The sequence below is a fragment of the Polypterus senegalus genome, chromosome 2, assembly GCF_016835505.1.
Source record: "Polypterus senegalus isolate Bchr_013 chromosome 2, ASM1683550v1, whole genome shotgun sequence".
NCBI lineage: Eukaryota > Metazoa > Chordata > Cladistia > Polypteriformes > Polypteridae > Polypterus > Polypterus senegalus.
This window is the reverse complement of record NC_053155.1, coordinates 59,868,023-59,895,696: the sequence shown is the minus strand read 5'-3', so window position 1 is coordinate 59,895,696 and position 27,674 is coordinate 59,868,023. Positions and strand designations below refer to the sequence as shown.

The following is a 27,674-nucleotide window of genomic DNA, read 5'->3' as shown; positions in this document are numbered from 1 at the left end:
TACAAGGCCCCCCTTGTCCATATTATTTGTACAGTTGGACTGGGTTTTTTCATTTTTATGTGTATTTCAGTATTAAAAGTGAAAGTGCCATAGATTCTTCTCAGCTCACAACTTGCTTCAGTGAAATTAAAACCTCAGTTGAATATAACTCTTTAAAATTAAACTAACAAAACCGAGGACATGTTAATAGGCACCAAGGCTCTGCTAAAGAAAATGAACTCTGTTTCAAACACCCTTGGTGATGATATCATCACACCTTCTTCTGGTAGGAATTTTAAGTGCCTTTTTTGATTCTTCCCTGTCTTATTCTACTGATGTAAATCACATTAAGAAACTTTCTTCCTTCCATCCTGTTTGCTCATTCCTCCCCTTTTCTGATGCTGAGAAAGTTGTCCACGCTTTTATTATATCCCTCATTGACTACTGTAACTCCCTTCTGGCAAGTACCCCTTCAAGTCTATTGGCATAGGTCCAGTTTGTTCAAAGCTTTGTTCCAAGGACTCTTATACAGGCCCACAATCGCAAGCAGATAATACCCATGCTGCTGTGCCTTCACGGGCTCCTGGTGTCTTACAGAACTGAGTATAAAATTTTGTAAAACAGTCAGGCTCTTAGACCTCCTTGTACTTCTCGTCCTTGCCATTGGTATTACTTGAACCCAAACCCAGGTTCGCTCCAATGTTCCATCTGCATAGGCAGCAGACAGCAGCAACTACCACCCAATGAAAACAGATCAAATTTTCTTCCATAGTTTTCATAGTAAAGTTAGAACAGATGTTGAAAAACAACTGCTTAAAAATACTGAAACTCGCCAATGTACCAGTAATAACCGCTTTAAAAACACCCTATTCAAAAACTGAAGGATCACTTCTACGGATATTCCAATTGGTCCAATTAGACCTTTAAAAAATTTTATGTGTCATAGTTGACCACTTTTCCCCAAACATATCAAAACTGTCTCATCAAACGCCATGTGACACTATTAGGAGCTGTTAACCCTATAATGAATGAGGCCCTGAATGTTTGCCATTTTATTTCTGAGCCACTTTTATAAAGATTAAATGATCAGTGTTGATGCCACATGCCAGAGCCTGCCCCTGTGTTCAGATGGCCGCCAAAGTGTGAGCACACTAATCACCACAGCAATAATCAGACAACAGTTATACTATCCTGGAAGTCCATGTGTTATTAGAAGATAGCAAGCCAAAAAGAGAAAGGATAATATTTACACAAAAATCTGAAAAATAAAATAAAAAAATTCAGCAGTTATTGAAAGTCACTGGCTAACAGTTTAAGTGCTGCAATATCACTTGGATCATTTTGGTTAGTTCCTCACCCTAACGTTCATTATTGCTTTCCAGTATCACTTTCTTTCATCTTGCACAGAAAATGCCAATGATTTGGATTTATAGACTGTTTTCCACCAGCAATTCATTGTAATAGTTGTTGAACTGAGTCAATAGGTGTGTCATTAACGCTGCCATTTTCAGTAGTGGCTCAGAAGCAAGCTGCATTGATATTGTAAATATTCAAGATTGGCCCGTTTGTGCATTTTCCAAACCACACATCCATTTCAAAGTCACAGGGAGCTGGCAGTGATCAATGCAATACTGGGTGCAAGTGGGAACAAACTGCAATTGGAGCTCCATTACATTATTTTCTGAACCTAACTTACATTATGAAGGCCAGGAGCACTAGAACCTACAGCAGCAACTTATGGTGCAAGGCAGACAGGAAACAACCTGGATAGGTAGTCATTCTTATACATGGCACATTTATGGATATATTATCTCTTACTCGTATTGGCCAAATCAATTATATCACTTCCGGTGTCCATCCACCTGGACCAGACTCTTCCTGCCAGAAGCAGTTAAATGCAAAGGAGCTGGCATCTTGGGGCAGTCAAGAGTTAGACTCGCATCTGAAGAGGCATTTGTACAATGCATTTTGTTTTTGTTTGTTTGTTTCAATTAAAGGGGGTTTGCCTCTGGGCGCCCCAAAACTTTGTGTCTCTATCTCTTTTTACAATATATATTATAAAAAATTATTGTAATTTTGTATACAAAAGTGGACTGAATATTGGGGGGACCAGATAGGAACCCCATTTCATGGCCCCCACATTCTAACATGGGTCCCTAGGCCAGGATCTCTGGCGGGCCCTTCACCTAGGGTTAAGGAAAACGTAATACCCAATAGGATTTAAAATAAAATAAGCGAGGTTAATGATGCGAAAACATAAGAAGTATTATGCACATTTATTGAATATATTTATAAAGTAAAGATCCTAATGAAAAACGTACAATAGCATCAAAAATTATTGCAAAATCTGTTTTCTAGCTTTCTTTGACGCAAAATTTTCAATGACCTCACTAAAATCAACATGTTTAGCTAAATCATTTTTGATACACAGAATTTCTAGATGATTAAGTAATTTTTGACTAGTTGTACTTCTTTGCCATGTTTTTAATGAATTTGCCAAAATGCTAAATGATCTTTTTTGCTGAACAAACAGTAACTGGGACTGTACAAAACAATTTAATAGCAAGACAGATATTAGCAAATGTACCTTGAAGTTTTTTGTCGTAAATTGCGTTCAAAATTCTAATTGGGCTTTTTTCAACAGCAAAAACTGTCTTATTAAAACTTTTGAAGTGAAAGATTTCATCCAGTAAGTCATCTGACAGATCTTCTACATGTGCATGTACAAGTTTTGCAGCTCTTGTGGTGAGTTGACCATTGTCCAAGTTCTGAAAATTCAAAATGAGTGAGAATAATTCATATATGGCATCTGCTGCTTCAAATCTTGTCTTTAAATCGCTAATGATAAAATCCAATACAGTAAGACCTCGGTTCACGACCATAATTCGTTCCAAAACTCTGGTCGTAAACCGATTTGGTCGTGAAACGAAGTAACTTCCCCCATAGGACTGTATGTAAATACAATTAATTCATTCCAGACCATGTGAACTGTATGCAAATATATATATTTTTTAAGTGTTTAAGCACAAATATAGTTAATTAAACCATAGAATGCACAGCATAATAGTAAACTAAATGTAAAAACATTGAATAACACTGAGAAAACCTTGAACAACAGAGAAAACTAACACTGCAATAGTTTGCGCTATAGCCAGCTAAAAGCACTTTTTAAATAAGTTTTAAGCACAGGGAAAAAAATGAACATTTGAAAAAATCCGTAATTTAATAAACTACCAAGAAAAATAACATTGCAACAATGCACGCTACGAACAGATCGCTGAAAACAGAAGTGAAAACAAAATCAAGCCCAGTGCATTCTTTAACTGCCTTCCTACCTTAATGCGTCCAGTGTGTGTCTGCATCTCGGGCTGCCTCTGTGTGTGTGTGTGTGTGTCTGTGTGTCGCGCTCTCTCGCTCTCTCTCTTGCTCCTCTCTCTCTCTTGCTCGCTGCACAGGAAATGCACAGGGAGAGACTGAACATGTACAAACTGAAAGGGAAACTGGCTTGTTCGTATACCGAGTGTGTGGTCGTGAACCGAGGCAAAAGTTTGGCGAACTTTTTGGTCGTAAACCGAGTTGTATGTGTACCGGGACGTTTGTGAACCGAGGTTCCACTGTACTGGGAAAACTACCGAAATTTTGAAATCATATTCTGGTTCTGTAGAAGGTTTTTTTAATTTGCAAATTGAGTTTACACTGCTACTACCTCAGCAACTGCTTTCACCTCCTGAATAACACTTTCCCACGAGTCACGTAAATGCTGCATTTCTTGAACTAGGTCTTTTACAAGTGAAGTTTCATCATCGAGTGTTATTCCTTTACTTTGTATGACAACGTTCTTGTTGTCAATACTTGCTAATATTTTGTGGCAAAACACTGTCATCAGCAGACCTTTTCAAGATCCAAAATATTTCCTTAGGCCTTTGCTTGTATTCATTGCTGAAGGGGTTAATCCTGTAGCCAAATCTCCAAGAATGACATCTAGCACAGTAAGTACTCCAGGATAATGTTTAATAATTGGTCGTACAGCTTGAATTCTTTCACTCCACCTTGTTTCTGAAAGCCTTTGAAGGGATAATGGTACATGTTTTTTCAGTACTTCCCAGCGTGCAGGACTGTGTGCGAACAAACAGTACAAGCTTTCTATATTCCTGAAAAATGTTATTACATTTGGGTTGATTTTTGCAGTGTTAACTCCTACACGATTCAATGAATGTGCTCCGCAGGAAGAGAATAATGCATATTTGTTTTTTTCTAAAATGCGACTCAACACCATTTATTGCGCCACGCACACATAACTATATAAAAGTATTTAATAGGTACTTACCTCCAAGCATGTAGCAGGTAATGAAATCAGACGAATCTGAATTTCTTGATAACAGGCTAACAAATCCTCAATTGATCTGTGCAGCTAAGTAAATTCTGTTATTTTTTTATAAATTATAATTTATTTATCTGCAATAGTCGACTACTCATACAAATTAAATAATATTACTTGTTTCTTGTTTTGCCTTTAAAAGAATCAGAACAGGCTTCTTATAAACTAATTGTGAATATAAATAGAATTGTTTGCCTTTTTAGCTTTAAATATAGGTATACAATTTAGTTTAGTACAGTTGTATGACGCTTAGTTTCTCATGTACTCCGGCATTTTTGATATGCTTTTCTAATGTAGGGTTTCCTATAGGAAATTTTCCGACTAAAATAATGGCAGTTGTCGCAGGCCTCAATTTTCCTCCAAAAAGCTGAAAATTAAGTCTTTTTGAAAATGGCGGCAATTTTGAAAAAAATCGAAATTTTAACTTTAACTCTTTATATCTGCAGAAATAAGTGATGTAAATGTTTCATTTTTTGTGTAGTATTTCTTATTTAATTGTGTTTAAAACCATGCATAATTTGTTTAAGTTTATTGTTTATAATATTTATAAATAAAGAATATATAAAATTATATGACACCCAATCAGCAATTAATATCAAACTTTTCGACCAGTGGAGAGGTCTACATTTTATTTGGATTCGTTAAATGTCAAAGCGAGAAAGTTGTAGAAAAATGTATGTAGAAATTTTTTTTATCCAAACCTTTTTTTTATTGTTTTTAGTTTCCAAAATATTTTATGCTGAAGTTGACACTCAACCCTGTAGGATCCATTCTTGCCTTTTGTTTATACGTTTTGTTTGTGCATAATAGCTACTCATCCCACACCGGGCCCCTGTGATTCCGGTAAGTCAGTAAAGCAAAAGATTGTTGTGTACTGATTTGCTTTTGTTTTGCTTGAGCGTAGTAAATGGAGTGCCACCGTATTCGTATTGCTGGCAATAAATGACCTACGGCTTTATACTCTGTCCTCAAACGTACAGTAAGGGGATGGATGGTTCAGTGCTTTTGCAACAAAATGAAAGCAAGAGTAGCTTCAGGTACATCTTACTTGGGTTACGAAAGGAGATTTTTTTTTTCATTAGAAAAGGTCAGGAATGCCACCTCTCTATTATAATGTTAAAAAAATCCTGGGGCGAGACGTTTTAGCCTGGGACGACACTTGACTTTCTCAGAGAGACACTTTCATGTCCCACGAGATGAGACTTTGTGCCAAGATATTTAACCATGCCAGGGGCCAGAAATAAAAGACAAAGAATAGATGACAAAGTAGAACATTGTAAAGAATTCAAAAACATTGGCGCGATAACAATTGCAGAGCAGGTTAGAGATAGTGAAAGTACTAAAATTCGAAAGTTTAAAAAAAAATTATAGTAAAGATTGCATTAGCGCAAACAAGTGGAGATTATTACTCGGTGAAATAATGGAACAGTGGAAAGAAATCAAACTGTAAGTCGAAGACTGGTAGATCGCCTAATTCATGATGCCATCAGGGAAAAGTGATCTTTTTTCCCAATAAAGAGGCGTATCCGCGAGTATTAAAAGATTTGTTGTTTGGTGAAAGTGAAATCCACTTACATGAGCAGCAGAGACGCAAAGTGGCTGGTGCATCGTGGAGGCCAGGGGGGTTGGCGAGTGAAGCGAGCAGGGGGAGAAGCCCCCTAGTTTTCAAAGAAAAAAGATATAAGTTGTTCAGTCTGTCCTGCTTTGCCTTTGCCTATGAAAAACCCAATAAATAGTGTGCTGGAATTCATAAAAATGGTTAAGGAAACAATTTTATCTTGAGTTTTGATTAATACGTACTGTACGTAGGGCCGTGATCAAAGATAGGTATGCTTGAGAGAGATTGCCAGCCTGAGGAGATGTAAGAACATTATGAACTTCCCAGACTCTGTAAACAAATCTCAGAACAGCAAAAAAAGTAATTCTTTTGATTTTGGTTATTTGTAAACCAATCAAATGAGAGTGCATACCCACCATTTATTTGAGAACTTTAAGTAGTAACTTTAAGCAGCAGCATCTTGAAGATCATCCTGAAACAAACAGGAAGCCAGTGTAGCTGAGACACCAAAGGGTCAAACTGAATCACCCAATGCTGCTGATGTTTGCATAGTGTGTTAAAACCACATGACATTCCTTTACATTTAGTATTACTGTTAAGAGATGGAGGGAGCTTTACATAAGATTTTTGATTAATTAAACTATGTGTTTCTTCGTCTCTGAATATAACATCATCCATTTATTTCTTATTGTGTTTTTTGGTGATCACCTTTCTGCTCTATTTTTAAAATAAACACCTCATACTTGCTGTGACCCTCACCACGAAAACCCATTTGAGAAGATGAGATGAGTATCTAATACAAATTCTTATCCTCTACTGTTTGTTTTCTTTCTCTGCAGGCAAAGTGAGTGTTTTAGAAAGTGTTGGCTCAGTGGTCCGTGTTGCTGTGGAAACATCAGAACTGCAAGTTGAGGTGGAGCTCATACCCACCGTGGAGCTGTTAAACTGCTGGCCAAAAAGAGCACGGTGGCCCCGATTTTTTAAACGTTGGCCCTCTAAAGAAAAAGCAAGATGCATCAAGGTAGCAAAACTTTTTTTTTTTACTTTTGATTTTGTTCCTCTGGTTTCCATTATGTGAACAAGAAATTAGGCAAATGTTAGACATCTTAGAACAGAAGTGATTTCTTTGAAATAAAGACTTAGCTATCAGGAAAGTATTGTCAAAGGATTACTATTTAATGATGACTTGACATACAGCATGCTCTTTTCTTACCTTCCCATCAGCACCAAAAAATAAAAATTGAATTCTGGCTTAGAAACAAGAAAACAGTATGTTAGAAATATGCACAGATTGAAGATAGGCATGATTTTACTTAATGTTTGTAGATGACTTCTTTTAGATTACTTTTAGATTCTCAATAGGCTGAACATAACATTTTATTTATTTGTCATGTATGAGAAAACATTCTGTTATTTCACCACGGAATCATTAAAGACAATACTTAGATGGTGCTGTCTCCACTCATTGCTTGGACAATTCTGTACTTTACTGTACTTTAGATGGTCCTTGGAAGGGCAGAGCTATAACATACTTTTAGTTCATCTGAATTTAAGTTTAATACAAAGACCACAACCCATTTTCATAAATGTTTGAGATTATTTTAATTTCTATACTTTTGACAATCTATTTGACACTCTAAGGGACTTACTGTTGCTGTTGTAATGCCATTGTAATAATGAAAACAGCACCCAGCATTTCGTTATACCTGAAATAATAAAACTGCAATTCAAAAATCTATTGACATGGTGTGTATTTACCAATGCACACAGAAGTAAAAAACAGTACGATTCAAGATAAAGAAAAACAAAAGCAAAATCCTATTGCTCCTCCATCTATATAAAGGTTGTGCTGTCTTTGTCTGGTGTGGTTTGTGATGGAGGTCATGAATAAACTGGTGACCCAGCTGGGGTGGGGTGAAGGACTGACTTCAGGATGTGACACACCATGCCATTTAATAATATTGGATACGTTTTTAATAGTTATTTATAGCTTGTATCCAGCAGGAGGCACTTGCTCCCTAGAATTATGTTCTTTATTGATGCAGAACAGACTTGAACCATACACATACCTTTAGCAACTGTGGCAGAAATAATCAGATAAGAGCAGTATGGTACAAAAACACATATATGTATTTAACCTGCTTTACACCCAAAAGAATGCAATACTGGATAGTACATATCCAAGACAGGAAAGAGGCCAATGGAAGCCAATGGAACGTACAGCTGTCATTCAGTTTTCAATGTGGGGATGCTGCCAGCGATGCAAACTTCCAGCAGGGCGGAGAGAAATATTTGGTCGGCTTCTCACTCACACACACTGGCATATTTACATATTTGCCAAGTATGGGCAAATTCCAACAGAGCCGTCCATGTTACATTTGGACTATGCCTAAATAACACCTTCCCCTGGGTTCTACAGTCAGTAGCCGTTGGTCACTCTGGCCATACTGTATATTGATTCAGCACATGTCGACATTTTAAAATAGCCTGTCTGGATTGTCTCTTACATGTTTCTGCCCATCTTCCTAGCCAGTTTCAACCTGTCAGCTGGTTTGTGTGGCTTCAATAATCTTTTATAAAATAATGTGTTTGTAATAAACCTTACAGATCACAGTGGCACACTTAAAACCTTTGCCTACATAGCTCTACGTTGATTATATAAATAGTAATGAGAGATAAAATGTACTTACCTTGTGTTTGATGAATAGTGTTCAAATGAGGGTTGGTGATGCAAAGGTGCTCACTGGCGTTCAGTTCTCAGAGTTGAATCAATGGACCAACACTGAGGCGGTTGTCAAGTGCTACAAAGAAGGACACTGCACATTTCATTTTGATATACATTTTGCAAGTTCTTTGTGTAGTTTAAAAAAAGATTAGATTTACTGACCAATATAAGTAAATGAGATATGTTCAACTGCATGACTGCATGCAAACATGAGAGGGATGAATCTATTCATCTGGTTAGGGCTTGGAGATTTGGTGGAAGTCCTTGAGCCTTCAATAATTTATTTTAAACTGGAAGTTGTATGGTAGGATTGGCCTGGTGGAAAATGCTGGCCATACAAAACTGCTGTGCATTCCTTTAGAGGTCATCGTTTCATCTTCTTTGGACTGTCTCTTTTGCATTGAGAAATCATTAATTTAAGCTAGAATGTCTGCCCCTAGTGTCATGGGATAATATTGCCCTGTTTCACACAGCCTTCTGTTCTTTCTCATTGGGTTTTGTAGGTCTCCTTTGGGGATACCCAGGACAGTTATAGGGCTAACCCCCTTTCCCATCCTGCCATGTTGAATTGTATACCTGCTACTAGTGTGGGTTTATCCTCTGTGCTGTATGGTCTTGACACACCCTAACCTTATCCACTGCCAGCTTTTAGTCCAGGGATCTCAAACTCCAGTCCTGGAGGGCCCCAGTGGCTGCAGGTTTTCATTCTAACCCTTTTCTTAATTAGTGACCTGTTTTGCTGCTAATTAACTTCTTTTGAATTCATTTTAATTGACTTGTTTTTTAAGACTCGTTTTCCGAAATTTCTTCCTCATTTCTCTGAATTGCGTCATTTCTTTCCTTAAACAGAAATGAAATGTGGAATGAGTGAGCCAACAGAAGACCAACTAAGTCAGGTCCTCAGACTCCAACCAGTTTCACGCTTAATGAGGCGCTGAGTCTTGTTGTTAATTAAACCCGTTGTTTAATTCCATGGCTTGTTGCTGCTCTCATTGTGCAATAGCAGACATTTCCAAAACTGTTGATTTTCTCTTTTTTACGAGCACTGTTAAAATGTTTTGTGGACCTGAGCAGATCAGCATTCCTGAGACCTTCACCTTTCTTTATTTTCAGATATTGTATGATGGCCACAGTTTGCTGATCATGTTTTGGCTCATTTTGTATCTCATTATTATTTGGCAGCTAATTAAGGAAAAAGAAACAATGAAGGGGTCTGAGTCTTCAAGAGCAAGTCAAATAAAATGAATTCAAAAGAAGATAATTAGCAGCAAAATTAAGAAAAGGGTTAGAATGAAAACCTGCAGCCACTGCGGCCCTCCAGGACTGAAGTTTGAGATCCCTGCTTTAGTCTATGGCCACCCCTTCTCTCCAAGAAAGCATGCCATATTATAGGAAGTAAATTGATTTTCTTTATATCATGGTTATTTTGCTCACTCAATGAAGGGTGACAGTATCTTCCCAATCTATCCAACCATATACAGGTATGTAAATATTTGAGATTAGGACATAGGTTCTCTTCTTTGGTTTGTGCAAAGAGTTTATTAATTAAGAATTAAAAAGTAAAATGTGTCAATTCAACCTGCTTGTTTCTACTTTGCTGATATTATTGTTGTCTAAAGACTGTGAGGTTTTCTTTAAATTTTGTATAATACTAAGCAAAACAGTTGATCTCTCTCTTTCTGTTTATATACTGTATATATATATATATATATATATATATATATATATATATATATATATATCTTTTGAATTATTAATATCTAGGAGTAAAAAAAAATCCCTGCAATAAAAAAATGAACTACCCCAAAATTCCAGAAATGCTTTGGCTGAATTGATTGAAATTTGTTGACATTATAGAAAAAGTCACTTTTTTTTTATTTGTTGATATTTGTCGATAAAAATACTGTGCAGAGTTAGCTATTTTAAAGTGTCACATTTTCAGTAGAGTACTAAGAAGGAATCGCACAGACAAATGGGTCTGCTGTTTTATGCAAATGAAGGCTGCTAGCAGATGTAAAGTGTAAAGACAAATGTTTGGCAAAACCAAAAGAAGATGTGCATAGCAAGTTGGATCCTTTGATGCATACAATACTCCCTTATTCTGTTGGCTGTTTATTACTCCTTGCAATGAAGTATAAAATACACACAAATACGATGGGGGGTGTTCCCCATTGATTGTCGACTACACTTTGATTGTTAATTACGCTTAAAAATATGCAGTATGTGTCAAAGAATGGGTGGGGGATGAGTAGCCCTCTGTGGTGAAATACATACAATATTGCAGAGAACTGGGGTGTTCCTTGAAGGTCACACCACGATGGTGCTGCTATGGTCTGGTTCGCAAAGTAGAAACAGGAAATTGCTGGTACACTTTCAGCTCTGGGTATAAACCGGGAGTGATGGCATGCCTTAGTAAATTTAAATGCTTGCACAGCTCAGTAAAAAGTTCATAATATTGTTTCCTCTCAACTGTACTCCTCTGTGCAATGCTTAAAATGTTCAATTCATTGCATAGGCCATGTAAATGTTCAGCTTGTAAACATCAATGCTGTGTGTAATAAGTTAAATGAAACTACGACTTGATGTATATTGATTTTGATCTAAACCCAGTACTTCCCAAACTCAGCTGAGGGGACCCACTGTGGCTGCAGGTTTTTGTTCCAACCAGCTTTTATTTTTAATTTGTCTCCTAGCTAATTAGGTTTGCTGTTATTTTCCAGTTTCTGTGTTTTTGGGTGAATGTAGAAATTACAAAGCCAAGTTTGGTAAATTTGTATTTAAATGCACCAAGCAGCTATATCAGGATAATTTACTTGTATTTGATTTTACATCTTAAACAATATTTTCATTCTATTTTTCCAAGTGTTCTGATTATTCAATCCAATATATATTAATTAGTGGCTCTGATGCTGAAGTGGTTATAGCCTTTCATCATTCAGTGTTGCTTGCCCGGGTGTCTGCTCTGCTTGTTTTTAATTATTAGAATACACTGAAGGGAGCAAATGACACAGAAAAATGGTAAAAAAAAAGTGAGTTAAACATTTAAAAATGTAGCAAAAAACAAAAATATTTCTAAATGTTTTATAAATGTAAAAGTCATACTGCTGTGCTTTTCTGAATGTAGAATAATAGCAGAGGAAAAAAGGCCAGCCAATTAAATGAGTTTATTTATTATCAATTATCATCACTGTCTGAGTGATCTAACTTTATAAAAACAAAGAGGTTTCCAATTGTCACATTTTTATACAACTGCTTAGCAGTTTGAAAATTGTCATGTCCTTTGGGTCAGGTTTGGCCCACCATTAACTATAATGGATATTTAAGATGCTTTATTTGTTCACAACTCATAAAAACATCTTAAATGTCATCTGTTCTAAGAATTAAGATAATCAGTAATGTGGGGTAAGATGGTCAATCAATATAAAAAAATACTAAGGTACAGCATCGGGTCAGCATATGAAGACTTTGTGAGGATTAAAAGTAGACTACACTTCTGCAAAATAATATTTATCACAAGAGCTCATGTTTTCTATGCAGACCTTAACTTCATGGATGTTCCAACTGCAGAAACTAGCAAATAAAAAGCCTGTTTAAAAACAGAGACTAGAACCAATGGATTCAAAGAAGTTACTTTTTAAGAGATTGGATCTTTTGAAAATTTATAACCACTACGGCCTTTCTTGAATGAGTTGAAAAGCCATGCTAATTGCATAGTATGCTTCAAATAGAGAAAAGTCCTTCATTAATTTCTAGTAACACACTCAACAAAGGCCTTCTGTGAATATACAGTATGCTATAAATCTTAGGTTTCACATTCAATTTAATTTAACTTCACATTTCTTTAATCCCTACATGCTGTTAACCTGTTTCTTTTTATCCTTTTCAATTATAATTGTTACTTTGCTGGGTGGTAATGAGGAAAAATCTACTTAGGCTATGGTATTTTACTTGAGACGTCTTAAAGCTCTTAGCAAGGTTGTTTCTAATTATACTTTGCATCCTTATCTGGAAGGAAATTTAAATAATTTCAAGTATGTTAGTGTCTAAGATTCATGCAAGGTGATGCCCTTGACAGCCTGTGAGCTCATTCATTGAACAATAAAAAAAGCATATAAAACATGGAAGAAAAAAGGTCAGTTCAGAATAAATATTAATCTGTATACTTAAATACAGTATTAGGCAATTAGGATCAATAAAACCCATTTGGGGTACTAGAATTGAAAACAACAAACATACAAAATGTGTGGTAGTTAGAATGAAAATGGTGTCTGTACTACTACCCTGGATTGAATGGACTAAGAGTGGTTATTAGATGGTTCCTTTCACTCTGTTCTTCTAGTGTGCTCACCACAACCATGGCATTTAAACAAAAGAAGGTTTGATAAAATGTATACGTTGAAAGCTTCCTACCATTAAATTTCAGTTAGCCCACGCAGGGCTTCCCATTTTTGCACTGGGCAGTTCTGTTGTTCTTTGACTACATTTACAGTGTAGTTTCAAATGTTAAATAAGGCCTTAGGGATTCCTTTTTTCATTACAGCATTAGAGGTAGACAGAACACATCTAGCAGTACTGAAAACAATGTAGATATCAAACACTAGATGGGAACCGAATCCAGCTCAGGGCACAAGGGGGCTGACATATCACAACTATTGGTGGTGGCAAGAAATTACAGGCTACAAAATAAAAAAAAATGTAAATCAACAATAATAATAATAATGAAAATAATAATGATCCTTAAATTGGCATGTAATGGGAGGCTTGGCAAAATAAATTTAAACAATAAAAATACCTACAGGGCTGGAGCTCTAGGCCTTGAATGCATTACTAAAGGTTAGCAGAACTTCTGTTAAAACTCAAGAAAATATCATTCTTCATCGCTCATCACCACCTGTGACTTATTCTTCATGTTTGCTTCTAGCACACTCAAAATTTCTCCCTTGCACAAACTCTGACTTTATGCTGTGATTGGACTGTAATATTGCATTTTTTACATACTGTATGTAGACCAGGATACATTAACCAAGAATTATGAGGAATTGTTTTTATATATAATCATTGTACTTCAATTTTACTGAATTGTTTGATTATACTAGGCTAGTTATTTTATTTGAGGGATCTAAATTTTATTTATATGTGTATAGGGCTACAAAGCAAGATTATGATTATGTTGTCGCCATCAGCGTAATATATCTGTTAGGCGGGTGGGATAAATAAAACATGACCCTTTAAACACTTTTTGTTATACTGCAGTTTAATAATTCCTTTTTTACCCATGTGACAATGATTTGATTTTTTAGGGAATTTTAAAAAACAAAAATGAAAATAGCAGCCTGCTAATACAACAACAACATTTATTTAGATAGATAGATAGATACTTTATTAATCCCAAGGGGAAATTCACAGAGTCATTTATATAGCACATTTTCATACAAAAAATGTAGCTCAAAGTGTTTTACATAATGAAAAATAGAAAAATAAAAGACACAGTAAGAAAAATAAGTCAACATTAATTAATATAAAATAAGAGTAAGGTCCGATGGCCAGGGAGGACAGAAAAAACAAAAAAAAAAACTCCAGACGGCTGGAGAAAAAAATAAAATCTGCAGGGATTCCAGACCATGAGACCACCCAGTCCCCTCTGGGCATTCTACCTAAAATAAATGAAACAGTTATCTTTGTATTTAGGGTTCTCACAAAAGGACATGATGATGATAGTCATGCAGACTTCTGGCTTTCAGCCCATCAATGTTGTTGTATCATGATGCTTTGAGTAGGTGGTGGTGGCGCAGGCCGCCACCACAAAGAAACCAGAAAAAGGAACAGAAGAGAGAGTTGGGGTCAGTACGGATTTTAGAGCCACTATGAATAGTTATTATGATGAATTGAACATACAGAGTATCAGGATTAAGTTAAATTAAGTTAAATTGAAGTTATAAAAAGGCCATGTTAAAGTAATGTGTTTTCAGCAGTGTTTTAAAGTGCTCCACTGTATTAGCCTGGCGAATTCCTATTGGCAGACTATTCCAGATTTTAGGTGCATAGCAGCAGAAGGCCGCCTCACCACATCTTTTAAGTTTTGCCTTTGGAATTCTAAGGAGACACTTATTTCAGGATCTAAGGTTACGATTTGGAATATAAGGTGTCAGACATTCCGATATATAAGATGGAGCGAGATTATTTAAGGCTTTATAAACCATAAGCAGAATTTTAAAGTCAATTCAGAAAGACACGGTTATCAGTGTAGTGACATCAAAACTGGAGAGATGTGCTTGGATTTTCTTTTCCTAGTTAGGATTGGTGGGTTGGCTCCCTGCCCAGGATTGGTTCCTGCCTTGTGCCCTGTGTTGGCTGGGATTGGCTCCAGCAGACCCCCGTGCCCTGTATTCGGATTCAGCGGGTTAGAAAATGGATGAATGGATAGTTAGGATTCTAGCAGCTGCATTCTGCACTCACTGCAAACGATTTATGTCTTTTTTGGGTAGTCCTGAGAGGAGTGCATTACAGTAATCTAGTCGACTGAAAACAAAAGTGTGAATTAATTTCTCAGCATCTTTCAATGATAATAGAGCTCAATTGCTACATGTTTTCTAAAATGCACATATTTTTTGTCAAGTGACTCCCTCACGTATCCAAATATTTTTACATGCAGATCCAGCAGTGACACCTCTACTCAAAGCATCATTGAGTACTTGTGATTGTGAGCTGACATATTTGCAGACATCCCACACAGTCTGCATGTAGCAGCTATTCATGGTTGTCTATTAGGTAGAATTTGTCTGTTGAAGGCCCTCCCATTGAATGTTTAGAAGCCATTAAGAAGGCAAACACAATGCTGGGTTATATACTGTAAAGCATGATGTGTGGAGTACAAGTACAAGGAGGTTATGCTCAAGCTTGATAATTCACTATTTTGATTTCATCAGGATTACTGTGTGCAGTTTTAGTCTTTGGGCTGTCAAAAAACAGAGAAGCATTAGAAAAAGTCCAGAGAAGAGTGCCCAGGCGGATTCTAGGGCTACAATGGGTTGAATTATGAAGAAAGATTAAAAGAGTTGAGCCTATACAGTTTAAGCAAAAGAAGATTAAGAGGTGACATGATTGAAGTGTTTAAAAATATGAAGAGAATTTGTACAGTGGATCGAGATGGTTACTTTAAAAAGAGTTTAACAGTTGGAAAATTGTTAAGGGTAAATTTTGAACAAACATTAGGAATATTTTCTTTACACAGAGATCCATAGACACATGGAATAAGCAGTGCTGTTGACAATAGGACTTCAGGGGCTTTCAAAAACAGACTTAATGTTATTTTAGAAACATTAGTGGATAGGACTGGCAAGCTTTGTAGGGTGGAATGGCCCATTCTCATCTAATGATCTAAAGTCATTTTTAATCATTTTGCTGATTCCAGATAAACATTGGTAGACAGTCATATCTGACTTGAATCACTTGTAAAATTAATTTGAGCAGTCAACCAAAAAATAGGATGTGAGCCAAAATCTGAATTAAGTCACTTTGAACTACAGTCTGAATATAGCTTTAATAGCCTATAGCAACACATAGACTCAAATGCAACTGATACAATTAATTTTTCAATTAACATTTATCATCTCAGCTTTTCCTTAAATTTGCTTTGAGACTGGGGAACATTGGCATTGACGACACCTATGTAAGGGCATACCAATCAATAATCAATCTCTTAATCTCAATCTCAATTAAAAGCATTTGATACTAAGCACCAAAGCATTTATTTGTATTTTTGGAACACAAACTGTTTGACTTCCTGAGGTTCACACCAGCAGCCATTCAAAGAGAATGGGTCATTGAGCTAAAATTCATCTGTTCTTGAATACTAAACCATAGTGTCACACAGTGCTAAAGTAATGACAATACCCTCTAAGTATATAGTTATTAGTGCACCTCCGTGGCATGCATAAGGGATGTGCTACAGGAGCTCTAGACCATTCCAAGTGTTAGAGAAATTTGAAGCGTCTTTTTTTTATTTGCAGAAAATACATACAGTACGTGCATTTTGAATCTTATTAAGGCCCTCATGGAAATAGTGTGCAATAATTCATACTCCTCTGGCTACTGCTGTAAAATGAGATTCCCAACCACAGCCCTAAGTCTCCAATTGCATAACGGATTTGCGAATAAATCAAATTTCATACAGCCATTGCAAGCGAGTGTGGTTTCTGCTGTGACATTAACTTTGAGCAGACAAATCAACGTTACTCTGTTTTTTTAGATATCAATGAAGAATATCCTGCTATTTCCTGTCTACTCATTTATTAATTTTCCTTCACAGGTCAGAAAATGCTATAAGACACCCATCTTGTTCTGCAATATATTTACAAAAATTTTGACATCAGACGCCCTCTTGGTAAAACACAGATTTTATTTTCTAAAAAATATATTCAGATTTTTCTCTTTTCATTGCAAAATAGCAAGTTTAATTCATACCAACATTCTTTCAAAGAATTTTAACAACAATAGAGTATGTAATAGCTTTGGATCATGTGGTGTTTGAAGGCATGTTTACATTTCTGTCATTTAATTCATTTATACAAAACTGAGATGGTCATATGATGAACTTGGATTTACTAAATATTTGTTAAAAAATAAAAATAAATGCTTTGTGGCATGTATCTGAACACTCCAATATTCTGAAACCTGAAACCCTGTAGCAAAAATAAAAGATACAGGACTATTCTGTGCCTATTTATTGAAGAATTTAACTTCCCGGCATTATCCAATATGAGTCCATCATTATTTCTTATACCTGAAAAGTATACATCATAGAGTACGTATATAAAAAAGACCTACTTGGCAAGCAGCTTGTCATGAGAGGACCGCATTTAAGACTGCCAAAAGACTCAAAATTAGAAAACAGAAAAGAAAGCCAGTACATAGGAGAGGGTGAAAAGAAAAGTCTGCAGATAAAGAAAAATGAAAGAGTGGTGGAAGGGCCCAGTATAATATGTATGCATACCATTTTGTTCTTTCGGAAGCATCTGTTTTGGTCCCAAACATTAGAAGGAGCCAAAAAAGATAAAAAAGTGCCACAGGCTTATTTTTCTTTCATCCTAATCTTTATAGTTCATAATTAAATATTTGACATAGTACCAGTTTTTTGATGGGGATGTGAGCTGCCGACAAAATTTTAAACAAGAGATGGTCTAGGAAGCACATAAGCAAAGTATACTCAAAGACTGAAGAACAGAAACATTAAGCTAAAAAACAAGCATTCAGTACAGAAGAAGCAGATATCATTGCACACAATTCATTTCTAGTGTAGCTTTCCTCCTTCCTGCCAGTTGATGTGCCTACTGCACTCACCCCCATCTTTCTCAGTACACTGTGCTCAGTACAGAAGTACATCTGAGCATCTCAAGAACTCCTGAATATAAGTAATTGCCCAGGAATCTGCAAGAGATACTGTACCTCTTTGCTGGATGGATTTGGCATGGGTATCAACTGCCTAGGGCTGTAAGTTACCATAAAAATATCCTACCTGGAAAAGGGTCTCTATTTGAATTTCAATCTCACAAGGATTCTTCCATTTTTTATCCCTACAAGGGTTTTTTTGGGGGGGAATTTTTCCTTGTTTTCTTAGAGAGTCAAGGCTGGGGGTCTGTCAAAAGGCAGGGCCTGTTAAAGCCCATTGCGGCACTTCTTGTGTGATTTTGGGCTATACTACAGTGACCAGATTTTTCTGGGGGCAACCTGGGACACCAGGCAGAGCCCCCCAGAGGCCAGATAGACTTTAATAATGGAAATGCCTATTTTCCTGTTTCCTGCATCTTATTCTGTACGAGTTTCTTCCATTTGAAACAATCATATTATTAAACCACAAACATATCCCCATTTTCAAAGTAGGGTTCTATACCATTGTATGCTATTTTTCGTGAAATTACAGGTTAAATCTTGCCAGAAACAGTTTGTAAAAATTGACTGAAAGACACGCTTTCCTAAAGAGCAAATAAACTCATTAATGTACATTATTAGGTCAGTTACACTTGCAGGATAAACGTGCTTCATTCACAATATTGCATCCCACGTACATGTGCTACTGCTAGTGCGTGTCCCGACTTCAAAAGAAGAAACAGCAAACCAAACTCCAAAGAGGCAAGAGAAGAAGCAATGTCACTCTGCACTCTAAACTAAAGGAAAACAAAGTAAAATACAGCTGTAGTGTAAGGAACAGGCAAGCATCCGCAAATGTTGTTGTGACTTGTGTCAAATATTCATTCATTATTAATATATAAATTAATATTATCAGATTCACAACTACGACGAAATTTACAGAGAGTACAGTCTGCAGACTTGAGACTATACAGTAAAGTGTGTACAGCAGTACTTACTTAAAGAATAAAGAGCTAAAATTAAAGTTAAAAAAATAAACTTTGTCAGCACTTTCAATTTTGTCCTACAAAATAAATTGGCAAGTTTAACTCTTTTGAGTTTAAGCTTTAGGTTCAGTGAACACAGCTCACTTCGAACGGCATATTGACAAGTGAATGTCTGAATCAGGCATCAGCTCTGATATCAGGCTCAGAGCAGGAATACTAAGATAATTCCTGGCTCAGAGCGTAGCATAGCCAAAACGCGTCGTATCACAAGGCACGGCCGATACCATCCGACGATGCGTCTGCCTCCTCCTTCTCGCCATCCGTGCGTTTCCAAACTGCAAATAATGGCCACCAGCAGGCGTCAGACTCAGAAAAAGGTCGACTAACCGTCTGACGTCAAGGTAGAAAGTATGATCTGGAATCAGAAAGACTGAATGGGGTCTAGGCTTCTAGGGAAAAGTATTCATTTTGTCGGAAAACGCCACAGGCCGGGGCATTTTCTGATCTTTCGGGGACGCTGGGACGGGTGATCTAAAAATAGGGATTGTCCCTGGTAAACCGGGACGTCTGGTCACTGTAGCTATACAAAAATGAATTGTATTGTATTGTATCATATCTTATTGTCACAGCATTTGATCTCTAACATAAACCACATTTAAAGGATTTCCATCGGGACGGTCAAATCAATATTTTTCAAAACTGGATTAACCTCTGAAATTTCTAGGAACACTAAAAACCAAATGTGTCCGTGCTCTCAGCTTTGAACATTGCCTTGATGGTTTTCAAGTGCATGGCGCACTACCATATATAACTAATGACTTCTAGCTTGCTTTCTATGGGTGGATTTCCATTTTACCCCCAATATGCTGTGCGTCTGGGGAACAAACGGCCTCACACAACTGAAAAAACAACATTTAAGACTCACATCAAGACTAGAAGCATTCTATTAGCATCAATGGTGTCTGATTATTTGATTTCCATAAGTGAATACATTTTTTACATATGTTAACAGAAAATAAAAGCATACTAGAATGCAAGAAACTGTATACAGTGGAACCTCGGGTCACGAACGTCTCGGAACACATACAAATCGGGTTACGACCAAAAAGTTCACCAAACTTTTGCATCTGTTCATGACCACACACTCGGGTGACAAACAAGCCAGTTTCCCTTCTGGTTCATAAGTGCCGATGATTTCCACACGTGTTCAGTCTCTCCTTGTCTATTCACTGTGAACTCTTTGTGCTCTATTTTATTTCCCTTCCGGTTCGTATGCACCAGTGATTTACGCACATATTCAGTCTCTCCCTGTACAGTACATTGTTCTCGGTCAGACGTTCATCGTGCAGAGGGACTTTACCTCAAAACTGTAATCTCCTCTCCACCCAGCTTCCTGCTCACTTCCTTCATGCCAGAACTTGACTCATGCAATGTTTGTTTTCTTGGATTTTTATGGTTAGTTTTTGTATAAATTAAAGATTTTTCAAATGTTCATTTTTTTCCCTGTGCTTAAAACTCATTAAAAAAAGTGTTTTGCAGCGAGTGGTTCGTAAGGCTGTAGCGTGAACTCTTGCAGTGTTACTTTTCTCTGTTCAATGTTTTCTCAGTGTTATTCAATGTTTTTACATTTAGATTACTATTACACTGTGCATTCTATGGTATAATTAACTATTTTTGTGCTTAAAAATCTTTAAAAAAAATATATTTTCATACAGTTTGTAAATCTGGAATGGATTAATTGTATTTACATAAATCCTATGGGGGAGGTTACTTCGGGTCATGACCAAATCGGGTTGCAACCAGAATTTTGGAACGAATTACGGTCGTAACCCAAGGTTCCACTGTATAAGGTTCCTCATGAAACAAATGTGTAATTAAATATTACGCTGGTTCCTGTTTAAAACTGTTACTCGCTTAGCCGTAAAATGAAATTCTTATCTGATAGAATAGCAAAAAGCATCTGTGAGAGTGATTAACAGAATAATTAAACCCTTAATAATAAGTCTAGTTTGAAGGTACTTTTACTTATCAAATCTCATACTCTGTGTCATTCCAAATGTTAAATAAAGTTCCCTTTTGTGCTGTTTTAGTAAATGTCTTCTCATCTGCTCTTTCTCAACTTTAAAGAAGATCCTGTGGATCCTTGAGAAATTTTAATTGCAACAGTACTTGTCAGAATGGAGTAATATCCAGAAACAAAGTTCCATTTTGCTCTTCCTTGCTTCTACTAAAATTAATATATTTCTGTTTGTCTCAATATCACTGACATTGAGCTAAAATGCATGGTAGCTGGTAACTTATATTAAAAGTGATTTTCTGAAAGCTATACAACAACCTGCACCTCTTCTGGGGGCTATGAAGTGGACGTTGCTCTATATATAAAGCTGCATTGTTACAGTAGTAAATGTTCCAGTTAGCTGCAGAGGAAATGCAAATCCCAAAAAAGTTCAGCTTTCTCCTGTCCACAAAAATAATGGTTAATTCAGTATGGAGAAGTACAGGTTATAGTCAAAAGAGGACTAGAATATCTACCCATCCAATTTCTAACCCACTCATCCTGCTAGGGCCATGGGGAGCTGGTGTCTGTCCTGGCAGCATTGAGTACAAGTTGGTTACCAATCCTGGACAGGACAAAAGGTGACTAAAATAGCTTAAGAGAGACATGCAGCATCATGGGACATAGAGAAGGCTTGCAGTGAAGAGTTTATACACCTGTACACCAAATATTCTTATAATGTACAGTATCTTAATGCCATTAATCATCAAGGGTTATAAATGATTTTCTGTTCTCTGTTAAAGTAATCCATTCTTGAAGCCCCCTTTGTAAGGTGAACATTAAAAAATGTGGGCCTTCACTCTCCCCAAAAATGACAGAATTGGTTTAATAATAACATTAATCATCAAAACAAATCTTTACAAGACATTTACTCCTCATTAAATAGTGTGCAATACAGTTATTTACCTTGACTATGTCACTTCAAGTTTCACATTCAAAGGAGTGGCAGTGTTTCTTGGCTTCTCCAAGTTTTCACAAATTTTTTTGGAGACATGGTTTTTAAGCTAATGTCAGAGGGCACGAGAGCAACATATGTGACAAGTTAAGTGAATCATAGTACATGATAGCATCAATATCTACTGTATGTACAGTAAATGACTGAGACTGTGACTGCATAGCACCATCATCCAGCCCCGCCCCAAACATCCTGACACAGCCTTCAGCAAGGCATACTCACAATAACAGCAAAGATGATCAGGTGTTCATGCTAGCAATGTCCTTTTGGAAATTGTTCAGACTTTGTACCCATGAAAATTCAGCCTCATTATGGTTTGTAAAATGGACAACAGTATTTAATTCTTTGTAAATCTGTATTTCTGTAAACAGATTATACATAGTTAAAGTCAAACCTGTATAAACGTTCTCTCTCACAAAATTATATTTTCTATAACTCTTTCCATAAAATCCTCTTCTTTCATCACAATTCCCTGTGCTTCGTTTCCTCAGTCATGATTTAGCCAACTTAAGCCCTATTCAGATGGGATTATCTTCACACCAGGAGGTGGTAATTATTACCAGAGGAGTTCTGTAATCCTGAACAGGGGGCTGAGCCTAATGGTGAAGCTCTCGATTTACCAGTTGATCTGCGTTCCTACCACACCTATGGTCACGAGCTTTGTGTAGTGACTGAAAGAACTTACTCACAGATACAAGCAGCAGAAATGAGTTTCCTTTACAGGGTGGCTGGGCTTAGCCTTAGAAATACAGTAGGATGACAATCACTGACTGCTTAGAATTAAGGCCAAAAAGTTCTATCTTGGTCTCATCAGACCAGAGAATCTTATTTCTCACCATCTCAGAGTCCTTCAGGTGTATTTTAGAAAACTCCATGCGGGCTGTCATGTGTCTTGCCTCTCCTCAGTGTGTGGAGACAACCAGGCACTGCTCATCACTTGTCCAATACAGTCCCCACAATGAAGCATGGCGGTGGCAGCATCATGCTGTGGGGGTGTTTTTCAGCTGCAGGGACAGGACGACTGGTTGCAATCAAGGGAAAGATGAATGTGGCCAAGTACAGGGATATCCTGAACAAAAACCTTCTCCAGAGTGCTAAGGACCTCAGACTGGGCCGAAGGTTTACCTTCCAACAAGACAATGACCCTAAGCACACAGCTAAAATAACGAAGGAGTGGCTTCACAACAACTCTGTGACTGTTCTTGAATGGCCCAGCCAGAGCCCTGACAAACCCAATTGAGCATCTCTGGAGAGACCTAAAAATGGCTGTCCACCAACGTTTACCATCCAACCTGACAGAACTGGAGAGGATCTGCAAGGAGGAATGGCAGAGGATCCCCAAATCCAGGTGTGAAAAACTTGTTGCATCTTTCCCAAGAAGACTCATGGCTGTATTAGCTCAAAATGGTGCTTCTACTAAATACTGAGCAAAGGGTCTGAATACTTAGGACCATGTGATATTTCAGTTTTTCTTTTTTAATAAATCTGCAACAATTTCAAAAATTCTTTTTTTTGTCTGTCAATATGGGGTGCTGTGTGTACATTAATGAGGGAAAAAATTAATTTAAATATTTTAGCAAATGGCTGCAGTATAACAAAGAGTAAAACATTAAAGGGGGTCTGAATACTTTTCGTACCCACTGTACTTCTCTGTATTGAAAGTTGCCAGTTGACATAGTTTGGGCATCTGGTTAGTAAGCCTCATGGAGGTCTCCCTAGGGAAGTATTTCTGGCATGTCAAAATGGAGGAGACCCCAGGGCAGACCCAGAACATGCTGGAGAGATTACATCTCTCAGGTGGCCTGGGAATGCCTTTGTATCAATCCCGGAGGAGGTGGTGGGGAAAAGGGATACCTGGGCATCATTACTTAGACTGCTGCCTCCACAACCCGGACCTTGGATAAGCAGCAGAAGATGGATGGATAGATTTATTGACCTCTGTAATTTTAGTATTGTCTGAATTGCTCATGTCAGCAACTTTTTAGGGACTGCATGTTCATATCTCAGTAAAGATTACATAACCTTTTACCATTTGTGAAAAGTCTGTAAAAAAAGACAATCCCAGGTTAAACTAATACTATGCAAATCAACAAATCAGTTAAACATGGTCATTTGTGCAATTTGGACTGGATTAAAATTATAGAGTTCCAATAGTAATAATTACAGCGCCTGAAGTGGAAAACAAGATGTGCCGGTACTCATTGTTGTGAATTTTGAAGAACGGTGGGGCTGTATGGAGTATCCCCTTAGAGCTCTGAATGTGCTCTGATATGTACAATTTATATCGAAATGCAGATGGATCTAGTGGTGAGCGTCCCCCTTGGAGGTGTGAAAAGACATATTGTTGTTATAAACAAGGTTTGCTAATGCAGTCTGAACTGACAGTACCTACTAGTATCCATACTTTAGCTACTGATAATTATGAGACAAGAACAGGGAAAAACTGGCACAGAGTACTGGTTTATACTGGTGCACTTCAAGGATTGATTTTACCCCACCTATGGCACCACTATCTTATGTCAGGTTGAGCTCTCTAGCATTAATTATGTCTCAGAACATACTAAGTGGTGCAAATGGCATGCTGCTGTAACTGTTGAAGTATGGTGAGGTCAATCACATCTGTTGTCTAATGTGATTTCTGCTACCCTAAGAGCAATGTAAGTAGATAGCTGAGACATGATATCGCATTAATTACAAAAAATGAATGAGATGAATTCCAAATTTGAGGATACTTCAGATTCACCTGGAGAGCAGGAAAGTGACTTTGGGCTTTAAAAGTAATCTTTCATTTTTAAAAACGTTTATAATCTCCTTGTGCCCTCTATTCATATTCACGCTAGGCATTTTCTATTGGAATAGCAATCACTGCATGACATAAAACTAACTATACATCCAATAAAATGGTGGCAACTGATCCTCTTTGAATTTTTAATATCACACAGATGGCAATATTCCTGCTTAATAGCCTTCTTTTCTGCAGTTTAAACAGTCAAGACAGTGAGAGATGTTCCAGAATGTTTTAGGTGACATGCCAGAACCAGTAAATGCCTCTCTAAGCTTTTTATGACACATTTAAATTCTTCTCTACAATAATGTACTTAGTGATTTTAAGATTACAGAAAAAAAAGTACTGCTATAGCTAAAATAAATCACAGACACAAGATGACCTATAGGGTGGTCCAGATCTAATTAAGCAATTTTCATTACACTATAACTTAAGTTAATTAAGTTAATTACATAGAAAATCACCCGTAGAATCCCAGACCATCAAGAAGTGTTGCGAATTGACGACATGAAGAATCGTCTTTGCACTGAACTGGAATCAACCCTGCATAAATCAAAGTCATCCAGACGATATGGATCTGCATAATTAGATCTGGACCACCCTGTATATTCAAGAGTTCAAGACATTACAAATACAAAACACACATATATGGTATATTGGATGTTGAAAGATATACATTTATATTGTAATAATAATTCAGAAGATAATCAACACATATACATTATATATATATATATATAATAGAAACACTGAACCAAACCCCAGGAACATGAGACTGGCGATAAACTTCAAAGTAAAAACCAACATCTGCAGCCAAGTTTAGTTCAATTGGCCTGCTTCCATTATGTGATACGGATATAGTGCACATTGCAAGGTTAGATTTGCTTTTTGTTGTCTTTTTATTTGACTTTCTGTTGATTTCCATTTTCAAATTGCATCCTCAATTCCCATTATTCCTATTGATTACCCATTCCAATTCAAAAGAACAGAGTTTTCTGTAAAATTATGTTTTGCAAAGACCATCAACAAAAGCCAAGGTCAGTCACTGGGAAACACATGAATTGATTTTCTGCATGTATGTAGCATGTTCAAGAGTAAGCACTTTTAGTGACCTAGTAATATTATCTCCTGCTAAGAAAAAAGAAAAGTGCTAAGTTAGATAGTACTTCAGATACTGTTAACAATCAGAATTATAACCATTGTCGTAGGAAATTTCCTGTGTGACACCAGGTAACAGAGTTAATATTAAATATACTGTATGCTGACTTTAACTGTGTAAACACAATAAAAATGAAAAAAACCCAAAACAAACATAAATATTAGCATACAGTATCTATTCATAGCACTGATACAAACATACAGGAAAAGAGAAAATGAATAGTAAAAAGTTCTGGTCACTGTGTTTATATGGCTGGTTAGAAGATGTTTTTTGAGAATTTGACACCAACACCGGCGTATTTGCTGCTGCAGCAGCATCTTCCTGGGTCCATATTCTTTCACAGCAGGGAAATATCACCGCTGCCCAGCTGTCCTTCATTTCCCACGGCTTCCTGACCAGATAAGGGAACGGGACCCATTTGGGAAGGGACATCCTTTGGTCCCCCACAATATATGTGATACATACTGTATGTAATATTAAAGATTGTGGGTAATTTTCTCACTTGTATAAATTTTCATTTTATATTCTGAAATTGCAGAATGTGTTTTTTTCCTTTTCTTCTTTTCTTTTGGGTTGATCATCTTCTGAATCATCATTACAATATACATTTATTATCATTTAACATTAATGTGTCTATTTTTGACAATTATTCCTTTATACAGTAGTTCTGTTAATGTAAGTCTTTCTACTTTATGGTTTTGTCCTCTTAGACCCTCACCCCTTTGCCTTGACAAACTGAATTATGTATTTTAATACATTCCTGTTTATCATGATGCAAGAAAGTGGCAACGTATTTCATTGTTGGTTGAACTTGTAAGTAAAAATTTTGCTCTACTGTGTTCACGTGACACTTCTATTACTATTACTATTACTACTTCTGTCTCTTGTTAATAATTTCTTGCCAATGCTAATGACTTGGTTACCACCTGGGATTATTTTTCCCTGTTGACAACCTTATTTAAATGAGCTCCAACTTTATACTTTCTCAGTGAGTCATTTTCTTGTTTTAGTTCACATTAGATCTTTTGCAAAAAATTTTATCTGCTTTGATTTTTTTTTTTTTACAATTTTTATTTGGCTTAGACTGCACTTTTGCCAGCTCCGTTTGGATTTTTTTTTTTTTTTTTGCTAGTCAAGTTAATGAACAGTATGTTCAATTACATCTACCTACCCCCTCTACTGGCAATTTATCTGTGACTCACATCATTGAATCCTCCTTTAATTAAGGCCTGTGGTACCCCTCACGGCCCTTGCTAATAAATTTCCTCCTTCGAAGTTCACTCTCAATTGCTAAATGAAAGAGTAGGAGGGTGACGGCTCATTGCAGGTAAACGATGTAAGCTCACTTCAGCTTGACGCAGTAAAAATGCATGTTAAGCCTTCATCTCCTTTTCATGAATTTGTGTTACTTAGGAAACCTCCTTTTTTCTAACACCTAATGTATTTTTTTTACATAGATAAGATTTATTTGTTCTAAGCTTTTTTTATTTTGCATGTTTATCATATACCATGGCAGAGGTGCCACTGTGTCAGATTTGCATAGCTGTGATGCATGTCAGCCTGCCATATAAATTATTTCATACATGGTATTATAAGTGTGACTCATTTTACCTCCTGCTCAGTTCACTTTAACTAACACAGAAAAACACATTTAAAAATCTTCTTTATGCTCCAAACCTTGGTGCTCAGTAAAAGCTACAAAAAATGATTTATTCCTTTGATACTTT

At 36.7% G+C, this 27,674-nt stretch overlaps 1 protein-coding gene across 1 annotated transcript in view; it reads left to right on the top strand.

Moving 5' to 3' along the window:
* The window catches only part of mab21l3 (mab-21-like 3), a 117,016-nt gene that overhangs the window by 45,154 nt on the left and 44,188 nt on the right, over positions 1-27,674 (top strand). The window contains exon 4 of the mRNA XM_039743815.1: positions 6,755-6,936. Coding sequence (XP_039599749.1) covers positions 6,755-6,936 — 182 coding nt within the window. The remainder of the gene's footprint in view (positions 1-6,754; positions 6,937-27,674) is intronic.